This window comes from Cololabis saira, chromosome 17 (assembly GCF_033807715.1).
Source record: "Cololabis saira isolate AMF1-May2022 chromosome 17, fColSai1.1, whole genome shotgun sequence".
Lineage (NCBI taxonomy): Eukaryota > Metazoa > Chordata > Actinopteri > Beloniformes > Belonidae > Cololabis > Cololabis saira.
Genome location: NC_084603.1, coordinates 24,522,273 through 24,533,197, shown reverse-complemented (window position 1 = coordinate 24,533,197; position 10,925 = coordinate 24,522,273). Strand labels below are relative to the sequence as shown.

Sequence of the window (10,925 nt, the reverse complement as noted above, 5' to 3'; positions counted from 1 at the left end):
ATCTCATCATCTTGCGACGAAGATTAGGTAAACAGTGGCATACTGTACTAATTCAGCATTGGCTTAATGCAGCAGTCATTTCGCAGCAGGAGTAACATTTACAATGGGATATTCTTCTGCAAACATTTACCGGTGATGTGTGCATTGGCTCCAGAAGTTAAGTCATATAGTTAAGTTTGACATATTGACATAAGGTGGGAGTGTTCCTGCTGGGTTCCTGGATCTGTCAGTTCCTCTCATCTGCACCACGGCACTATGCAGTGTGATGAAAAAGCAAACAGCAACAATATTCCGGCCTGGCTTCAACCAAGCACCAACCATAAAAGGTCATGCTTCAATCCCAATAATGATATTGATAACTCCAAGAGTGACATATGCACAACTCCTTTACTCTCTGTTGTTCAAAAGGCAATCTTGTCTACTTTGATAACATCAGTTGTTTATATTAAATCAGTATTTACAGATTGGTCTTAACTATTGTATTATTTAACGTATTTTGCAGGCAGAAACTACTTAAGATGAGCTTTGTAATGTTAACAGACCATAGAGGTATAGTCAAGAAAGGCTTCTTGGAACAACTGTGTTTCCATTAAGTTCTAACTCATCAGCAATATCCAGACACAAAACTACAGTATTATTTCATGTTCACAAAAAACAGTTGAAAGATACAAAGGAAACGGTACCAGCCTGGAGTTCTTTGTTCAAGAATGGTTCGTTGGGAGAGGACCACATAACTACCATCTCTATTGATGTCACTACATGGAATTAATACAGTTCAAAGAATGTTCAAGGTTACACACACACACACGCACACAAAGAGGACAGAAACAAATTTACTGCGAAATCATTGCATTTTTATTTTTAGGTCACTTTTTTTCCTTTTTGTTTAAAGACGTCTGAAACATTTGTGGTGGCATCAATTGCTGCTATAGCCTCTAAAAGACCTTGAATAACCAAAGTGCTAGAATAGGTACATTTCAATGGCTTCACTCTGTTAGTAAGAATTGTACATCAAAAAATCTGCTCAGGTGAAAACACATATCAAACAAAATTGACAAAATTTATAGTTCAACCACATCAAAGGATCCTCTAACACCTGATTGAATTAGAAGGGGATGTGGTTTAGCACCCTACCTGGCTTCCTTCAACACCCCCCACCCCCACCCCCCCAAAAAACAAAATTACATAGTTCTCATGTCCACAGCATAGACATCAGCACACTGAGCCATTGCCTCAGTAGAACACCACACTTGAACTACATGGGCAGCTAATAAAAACCAATACAAAGATAATTCCTAATGTAAAATAACATGTTTGCAGTGAGCTAGTGAAAACAGTTCTATTCGACACTGCATATACAGACTCTCAAGCCTAAAGAGATCACACAGTTTCAGAGTTTAACACAATTTATTTAATGCTTAAATTATTGTTTTTGACCATCCAGTGTTTCGTCATATATTATGCTATTAGAGCTACAATCAAATAATGTCTTAATGTGTCCTTAATGTGAGTAGGTTTTAAATTAAGAAAATACTTCAGCAAAAAAAAAAGAAAGAAAAAGGAAAGAAAACAAAATCCAAAATGAAATGCCCCACTTTTCCTTTGAATACCACAGCAGCCATTAGAAAACCAAATTTACACACTGCTAAAATTATTACAGAGTCTAACAGTGTACAGACTCCTACACCTCATAGCCAATACACACAGTACAGTTATAATTTTACAGCGAACCAGCCTTCCAGCGTTTACATTCAGATCACTTCTTCCTTGTAGAAGAAGCTGCCCCCAAGTTTAACAGACAGAAAAGACGTGACACCCTCTAGAAGCTTTAAAAATGTTTTCATCCTCCCCCCAGCATGATAATTGCTTTGATAGCATCCTTTGTCAATTCAAAATATAAAATCAGTGACAGGGCTATAAGTGTTTATAGATAAAGGGCATCATTTGTGTTTGAATACAGTGTTTTTGCAAACTTGTAAAAACTGTACTTAAAATAATGTAAATAGCATGCATGAAAATATGAGTACTCTGAAAGGCTGTGTTTTTTTTTTTTGTTTGTTTTTTTGCAGGATAGATCAACTCCCACTTTGGGAATTGTGATTTTCTGGAAATTACCTCTGTTAAAATCAAACCAGATGTTTCATGTACAAACATTATACCTGCTATAATATTTAATTATATAAGAACTTGTGAAGTTACACTCAAATCTTTGAAAGTGGAACTGTTTCATTAAATTATGAAAGCGCTTGAAAAAGTCACTCTTCTCAGCGCATTCGTATCGGGAACTTACAGTTATTTTAAGATATACACACTGTAATTTTATATACAGAAAAAAGCCTTTGTGTTAGTTTAAGTTTTAAAAAGGAAGGGAAAATATCCCAAAACAATTTACATCCAGACAACAATGGGTTCAAGAAAAAAACTATAAGGCGAGTGTTGAAGTCGGGTCAAAGTGTTCCATTAGATTTTTTTTTCCTCCTTTTTTTTTTTGTTACGGTGTTTGTTTAATTCTTTCCCACCATTGTGGAGTGAGCTCTTGTGCCATCTTTGGTCACAGTTGCACCTGTGTGGAGTCGCTGTCATTTGCAGAACGAGCGATGCTCCTCAGAAAGCTCCCACACCTCCAGTGGACCCATGGCACGTGTCGTTTCACACAAAACAGGAAGCAGAATTGCTGTCCACTGGTCCACCACAGTTAGAGAGGGAGAGCCCCCCGGTCGTTTTATTGACTAGGAGTGAGTTTTTCATGCGTATACGTAAGTCAGAAGAGCTGACCCATCTCAAGTGAAAACTATTTGTTTGAAGCAGAAAGTTGCGGGCTGGACCTTTGCCTCAAATCCTCATACTGGAACTTTCTGGCCCTTAGAGCATTTGTTCCCAGGAAACATCTAATTTGGTACCTGCAAACCTGTAAGATGCAAAACACAACAGAAAATATAGAGAGTTACTACTGACAGAACTTTCCCTAATAAATATGCACATTTGATGTTGTTATATCATTTTGAAAGCTGTATTTCTTTTTCCACACAGTTGACAATTTTTATTCATGCTAACACATTTTTCAAAGCTTTAAACCATTCCAACCACTCTGCTGAAAATTCTGCAAAACCGAGCATAGCTGAAAGCATTGAGAAATGCAAGCGCAAAGCTCCAAGCCCATCATCTGCTCTTTGCAGATGTGGTTCTGTTGGCTTCATCAGGCCAAGGCCTTCAACTCTCCGCAGCCAAATGTGAAGCGGCTGGGATGAGAATCAGCGCCTCTAAATCCGAGACCACAGTCCTCAGTGGGAAAAGGGTAGAGTGCCCTCTCCAGGTCAGAATCAGATACTGCCTGAGGTGGAGGAGTTCAAGTATCTTTGGGTCTTGTTCACGTGTGAGGGAAAAATGGAGCAGGAGATTGATAGGGGGATCGGTGTGGCGTCTGCAGCGAGGCAGACTATGCAATGGTCACTCGCTGTATGAAGGAGCTGAGCTGGAAGGCAAAGCTCTCTCGATCGGTCGGTCTACGTTCCTACCCTCACCTACGGTCAGGAGCTGTGGATAGTGATTGAAAGAATGAGATTGCAGATACAAGCAATGGAAATGAGTTTCCTCCACAGGGACAGGGTGAGAAGCTTTGTCATCCGGGAGGGGCTCAGAATAGAGCTGTTGCTTCTCTGCAGTGAGAGGACCCAGATGAGATGATGCTCGGGCATCTGCTGAGGTTTTTCTGGGCATGTCCCACTGGGAGGAGACCCCGGGGAAGACCCAAGACACGCTGGCGAGACTATTTCTCTCAGCTGGCCTGGGAATGCCTTGGGATCTTTCCAAAATAGCTGGACGAAGTGGCCAGGTAGAGGGAAGTCTGGGGTTACCTACTTAGGGTATTGCCAATGCCACCCTACCTCAGATAAGTGGAGGAAAATGGATAGCTGGACATTTATCAAAGGGTAAAAAGCTGTCACAATCTTTCATTCCTTTTTGACAATCTTACATTCCCAACTGTGTTAAAACCTGATGGTCTGTGGGTTGTTATGGTGACCCCCCGTTACCATAGAAACTCTTTGCCAGACTTCACAACAGTGTCATTTTGTTTTTGTAAATCAGTTGGAAGGATTCACCACAAACATAACATAAGGGTGAGCAGCAGTAGGGATTAAGAGTCTGGACAGTGGGATAACAACTCCCTTTTTTATGACACTGCAGTGCTATTGTGAGTTGGGGATTTGGTGGACAAAAACCGACATGGAGGGTATCAGCAGGGCAATTTAATGCTGAGGTGTGTATCGCTTAGCAGTCCTGTTCTCTTTGTATCTCATCCCTATTCACTCACACTACTCAGAGGGCAAAAATGTTTGGAGGGGATAAGCAGGCTCACACCACCCTTTACAGTCAGTGTGTTCAGGGTAAGACACAGGTAGAGCCTCATTTTAGACCTGTTGCATTTCCATTAGTTTCTTGGACAGGGTTAATTAAAAAGATCAACAACCCTCTACTGTGAAAAAAGATTTTTAAATTCTTATCTATCATCTGATTGTTCCCAAATTCAGTGGCCCACATGATCAAGAGCTCAGACATCCAGTCAGTCATAAGGAGCTATCCAATGTGAAAGTTTCCACTGATACACTGAACAGGAGGCTATAGATGCATTTGTCCTACTTCATTCCAGTTCCCTACTACAGACCTACTGGCAGTTTGTATTTTCCAGGACTTTCCCTGTAATTGTCATACATTCAAAATAATGCCCATATACTCTTTTATATCCCAGAATTTTGCAACCATAATAGTGACTGTCTTACATTAAAGACAACAAACTGCTGTACCTGTTCGAGCATATCCATCCCTATGAATGATGTTTTTTATCCCCTGATCTTCTGTCATCCTTTCGCCTGCTTTTCCTTGATCCATCTCCTGGCTAGAAAACACAAACATACAAAGACATTTTGTAGAAAAATGATATACTTATCCTATGCTAGCATGAAAAAAGCTGAAAACCATAAAAAACCTGAAACAGCAAACCGAGAAAAGGTGGAAAGGTCAACTCCACACGCTGTATGAGCAGCAGCCTGGAAGTAAAGCTTGCATTCTTATAGTGTTGTTTAACCAGAAGGATTTCAAAATTCAAAATTAACAGAAGCAAAGGTTAGTAGTAGCTTTATTATGGGAAATACAATCAGGACCCACACCACACCAACTACATACCTGGAAGAAGAGAACGTATTATATTATAAGCAGTTAGAAACAAGAGGCGGATATATCATAGCATTCACAGCACTCATTAGTCGTCTTGTTGAGTTATGGGTTAAATGTTTTAGAAAGCAATAAAAACACACAAAAAACACACAGACAGGAACAGCACGACCAGCATCCATTTTGCATGCCAATACAGTATATAAACACATTGTCAAAACAACGCAGGAAACTTGCACTTCAAATGCATGTTGTTGTGTTTTTTTTTTTAAATCAGAGGAAACATAATGAAAGTGGAAACCTGCAACACTAAAGACCAACATAACCAAAGCAATTTTTGACCTAAAGCTGCACTCAAACAGAGCTGAGAGGTGTCTTTGAAGCCTTCAGTGTAAGAAAAGGGTTGAAGGTATTTCTCGTAACTTTAGATACACTTTTTAACTTATATAAAATAGAATGGTATTTTGTTCCAGTCCTGCTGTGTAATACATGTCTGTCTTTGACAGTGCAGCTTTGGGTCAAACCTTTGACTTGGCTGCCAACCTCCCTCTGATTATGATCACAGAGCTACAGGTGTCATTCCACGAGAGGACAGAAGCCCCATCTAGATCAGACTCTGAAGGAACACAGTTAAATGGTATGTCCATGATGCCAACCTCTGACCCGTATTCTTGCAGCAAAGGACTCAGCTCAAGGTCACTGTGCCACCTGTGACCTCCTTGGTTTTCTGGTGTGGGACTCGACACCCGCCGAATAACCTTCCTGATGACCTGCTCAAGGCATAAGGATGATGACAGAGGGGGGAAAAAAGATCTGAAGGTGTCTGCTTTTACATTAAAACAAACAAAAAAACTATACACTCTCATCGTGGCAGGTTTAATTGGAAATGAGACTTGGGAACAAAGAAATACGTTACTTTTCTACTGATGAGGTTACCATCTTGGTCCATATAGTGTTCCTCTGTCATAGACTCGCCTGGGATGTTCTTTGCTTCTTCCCCCTGCAAGTGTTTGTGGTTAGCACATGAATCAAGGCTTTTTGACTTCAAATATGACCGTAAAAAAAGGAAGAAGAAGAAGGAAAGGAAGAAGAAGAAAAAAGCACCAGCACCACAATAAAAGAAAACCTTAAGAGGGAAGAATATCCACGTCATAAAGAGCCGGGGTTAGTCTTCAGTCATGAACTTGACAGGATCAGTGTTTATACACAAATATGGGTATATTTGTGTGGATGCATATCCACACACACATGCACACAAAAAGACCAACACACAAAAAATAAAGATACCAATATAGAGACACCAGACTGAGTAATATCAACTATAGACCACAAACCACACCAAGACCCAGCCAGCTGCTGCTTCGGGCTTTCAGGGTACCTTTAAAATGAGGCGACGTCTGAAGATTTTGGTGGTTACAGTTTGCTCTTCCTCCGAACCAGAATCTACACTAACCCGCTGTAGAGAAAGGTATCATGAGATCGTACATTTGTTAGTTGAGACAGCTTTGTAGAGGTCCATGGCTGGATGTACCAAAGACAAAAAGAAACTTGGAATAACACAAGATGTTCCATACGTTTAGGCATTTCTCCCACGGTAACACAATCAGAGTATAGGATGGTGTTTCATACCGAAACTAAAAAGATATTACCGTACATGATTCATTGCTCCTATACCCACAATTCAAAATCTGTTTATTTGACTCCAATCATTAGGATTTCTTGTCACATTACCTGGACTTTTTTCTCCGACACGAGTGCTCCCTCCTTCCTGCCGTTGGATGATTCAGACGAGGCGTCCTGAGGTGAGTGCTTCGAGTTGTCCCCGTTCTGCCGGGACCTCCCTGATTCTCCTCTAGATGAGGAAGTGACGGAGTCACTAGAGTTCTCCTGGCTGTTGGATTAAACACACATAAAGGGTATTATAAGGTGTCATATTTATAGATGAATTACCGTATTTTCTGGACTATAAGCTGCACCTGCATACAAGCCGCATCCGATCTATTTGTTTAAAAATAATAAAAAAAAGATATACAAGCCGCATCCGCTCTATTTAAAAAAAAAAAGATATGCAAGCTGCAGATATTTATGTTGTTAGATTAGATATTTACTACATGTACAGAACGATTTTGAACTGTAGATGATGTACATGTTTGTACCTAAATAGATCTTTCCTAACAGTGTCTTTTAACACGGCAGCAACTTTGCTGATTAAAACGGGACAGAATCTAGAGAAAATAACCGGTATTTATTTTTCTATTTATCTGTTTGAAGGCAAGGCAAGGCAAGGCAAATTTATTTATATAGCACAATTCAACACAAGGTAATTCAAAGTGCTTTGAAATCTGCTTCTAGCTACTTCTATTTGCTAAAGAAGAAGTAGTGTATTCTTCTTTGCATTTATTTTGTCCTAGTTTTGATTCTAATTCCGGTTAAAGCGCCCCGAGTGGTGGAAGAAAAATCCACAGAATAGCCGCACCTTTGTATTAGCCACATGGTTCAAAACCTATGAAAAAAGTAGCGGCTTATAGTCCAGAAAATACGGTAATTTGCAAAGGATTCTGTCTGAACTGTGTTGCTGGGATGTTTTTCTACCTTTCCCGTCTGTCGAGCAGGTCTGAGCTGACACTGCGCCCCGGCGTTGGTGGTTCCACATTGACGCTAGATGAATCACTGTGCCAACCTGAAAATGAGCACACGTTTTTTTCTCCCTGTTCAAGACCCTCATGATCTCTGGATTCAGCCGTCTCTTCATCCTCCTCTTTCTCCTCTGAGCCTCCTTCTTCTTCCTCCACCTCCTCCAACAAAGATCCTAATGCCTCCTCTGCCATTTCTTTGCCTCCCTCCTCGTCTTCTTCCTCATTAGATCCAGACTCACTGGGCTGAAGTTCCCCGAGCGCGTCGACCCACGCCTGGGGAGAGAGGTCAGCTCTACGGTCTTCAGCTGCCAGGTCTCCTTCGGATGTCTCGCAAATGTTCCCTTCATTTTTTAATTGCAGTAAAAATGATCCCTTGGGGTCGTCAGAAATGTCCTGTCGGAACTTTCCCCCACAGTCTTCTACACCTTGTTCCACTTCATGTACACATTCTGTCAGACTAGGGTTCTCCTTTGAGTAATGGTATGCATCTCTAACGTCCTCTACCTCACATACTGTTCCCCTGCTTTCCTCCTGAATAAGGCCATGCAGCTCATTTATCACATCTTTCTCTTGCTCTGCAGACATCTTCTTCGGTTCCACCAAAATTACACTTTCCTCTGCCAACTTAAACATACCTTTTGTAATAATATCACACTTTCTTTCCACATCCTTTATTAAGTCCTGTTCTACCCACTTTTCCACTAACCTATTCCCTTCTGCTAATTCTGCTGCAACTTTCTCTATTTCTTCTGTCGCGTCCTTGTCACTTCCTCTCGAGCCGACGTCCTCTCGTACCCCATTCGGGGCGCCCACCTGCCCTCCTCCATCTCCCACCTGTGCTCTGTCAGGTGACAACGGCGTTATCGATGACATCGACGACAGTGAAGGGGAAGATGTGGAGTAAGCCATGTCGACTTCTAGTTCGCACATCGCTGTGGGGTGCGACCTGAGCCTGTGAGTCGGCCCCATTTCTTGAAAAGACTTGTCCTCCTCGTCGCTCAAAAGCAGCTGGTCGTTCAGGGCAATGTGGGGCTTCTTGACCTTGGGAGGAACGGGATCGGGGAGTTCAAAGGCAGAGACGGTCAAAGCGAGCTCACAGGGTCTGGGGGGGCTCCTCGGAGGGCTGTCGGGTTCTCTGCTACTGGGATCTATCTCCGAACTCCAGGGCGGGAGCTGAGGCTGAGGGTCGTGGAAAGGGGTGTCGGGTTCTGGGGAATGATGCTGGTGATGCTGGGCAAGGGAAGGGTTGGGGGTGACGGGAAGTTCGGGCTCCAGGAAGTAGGGAGTGGAGTGCAGTGCTGCGGGGGACTGCAGCTCCGCTAGAATACTCTGATAATCTGCAGGTGACAGGATGACAAATGTACAGACATACACGCACCGAAGCATGCCACAAAAGAATAAAACACCATGAAAAACACGCAGACCCTATTGCAAACGGCAATATGACATGAACAGTGACACCGAAGCTGAAGCATAGAGCATGTATCCAGGCAACCGCTAGGTGAGATGTGATACAATGTCAGCATGACAAATCTTAAATATAAAAATTGTTCACGAAGCTGAAATGCATATATGTCATAATTTCTGCATGAAAATGTAAAAAAGAAAACAGAAAATATTTCATAAGCGTGATTTCTAACTTACATTATCCTTATGTTCATAAAGATCTATATCAAAATTGAAATATCTGAGTCACTCTGAGTTTCAAAAAGTGTTAATCTAAAATTTTGTGTGAGGTAAAACACTGCAAGTGGAGCACATTCATGGCCACATAAGGCTACATGATTATTAGCATGAGATGTGATGAGTGTAAAATTGAAATAGTTGCCAGGGTGTTCTGTTACATGCCTACACAAGACAGATGACAGATGAGAGATGTGGAGAAGGAGAAGTCAAAGGGCAGGAATGAGAAAAAGGACAGAGCACGCTAAATGAATATCTCCATCTTAGAAGGATCTATGGGGGTCCGAGCGGGAGGTGGGCTGACTGACGGTGCACACTGGCATACGGGACAGGGAGACAGGGAGCGGAGAGGAGGGGAAGACGGACACGGGCTAGTGCAGCGGGACCCTGAAGGGGAGACGGGGGGGAGAGTATAGACAGAAAGAGGGGAGACGGGGCGGGACAAGCAGGTGGGAGCCAGCTGCCCTCTTAAAGACTCTCTGCTTGGAGAGGTGGTGACAGAAGATGAGGCCGTGCATGGTGTTGGAAGTGAGATGTTTGATATGGGTACAGCGATGGGCTGACATGAGTTTGGGTCATCAGAGGAAGGTATGTTGCTGAGGCCGGTTTGAGCAGTAGCAGTAGTAGAAGACGATCCAGGTAATGGGGGCGGGAGGGCAGCTGGTTCTGCTTGTGAAAGGACTGGGACAGGTGCGGGGAGGGTCGGTGAAGACGGGACAGACGTGGGAGATGTTGGAAAAGATGGAGCTGAAAAGGGTGAGTTCGGAGCAGGAGAAGAAGGCAAAGGTGAGGTAATGGATGGGATGGGGGAAGACAGGCGGGGTGAGACAGAGAAGGCAGAACCGTGATGAGGATCAGCAGAGGCAGACGGGGGGATGGGGCGCAGAGAAAGAGAGGGAGGAAAGCTGGGCTGTGGCGGCTCAAACGGTGCTGAAGGTGCCAAGTCTTTGAGTGAAATAGAGGACTCGTAACTGGGAGAGCGAAGCTGGGAAAAGGGACGGCAGTATGGAGCTGAGGTTGGTGTGAGGGGAGTGGGTGGAGGAGTTGGTGTTGGTGTTGGAAAGTAGGGAGTCTGCAGGATGAAAGGAGCGTCGGTGCTTCCGGGAGTTAAGGGGATAATCACACAAACTATGGAAAAGGAAAGAGGGGAAATCACATGCAGAAAAGACAAAAGGAAAATAAATTGAATTGGAGAATGAAAGAGAAAAAAACACGGAGAAGACAACAAAATGTGAAACATGCTTTTGAAACAAGACAATGAGGGAGCGTTGTGGGTGAATCAGGAGCACGCACATGTGGACGACTCTTAATTTCTTAAGAGCTGTTATGTGCTGTTATCGGCAGGGAATTCTGCTATCAGTAGGCGATGGGATGCGGGAAGAGGAGGAGAAGGAGGAGGCAGCCTGGTTTCACAGGGGAAGAGATTCTCTCATCTAT

The 10,925-nt window shown here is 42.9% G+C and overlaps 1 protein-coding gene across 31 annotated transcripts in view; it reads right to left on the bottom strand.

Moving 5' to 3' along the window:
- Window positions 1-842: 842 nt before the first annotated feature.
- The window catches only part of LOC133463999 (ankyrin-3-like), a 136,011-nt gene continuing 125,928 nt past the window's right edge, over window positions 843-10,925 (bottom strand). For all 31 annotated transcript variants that reach the window (XM_061745886.1, XM_061745909.1, XM_061745901.1 and 28 more), the window contains 7 exons: window positions 7,762-9,142; window positions 6,901-7,060; window positions 6,548-6,625; window positions 6,086-6,169; window positions 5,826-5,939; window positions 4,803-4,894; window positions 843-2,908 (listed from right to left, as the gene is read on the bottom strand). In XM_061745886.1, the coding sequence (XP_061601870.1) occupies window positions 4,823-4,894; window positions 5,826-5,939; window positions 6,086-6,169; window positions 6,548-6,625; window positions 6,901-7,060; window positions 7,762-9,142 (1,889 nt within the window). In that variant the 3' untranslated portion in view covers window positions 843-2,908; window positions 4,803-4,822. The remainder of the gene's footprint in view (window positions 2,909-4,802; window positions 4,895-5,825; window positions 5,940-6,085; window positions 6,170-6,547; window positions 6,626-6,900; window positions 7,061-7,761; window positions 9,143-10,925) is intronic.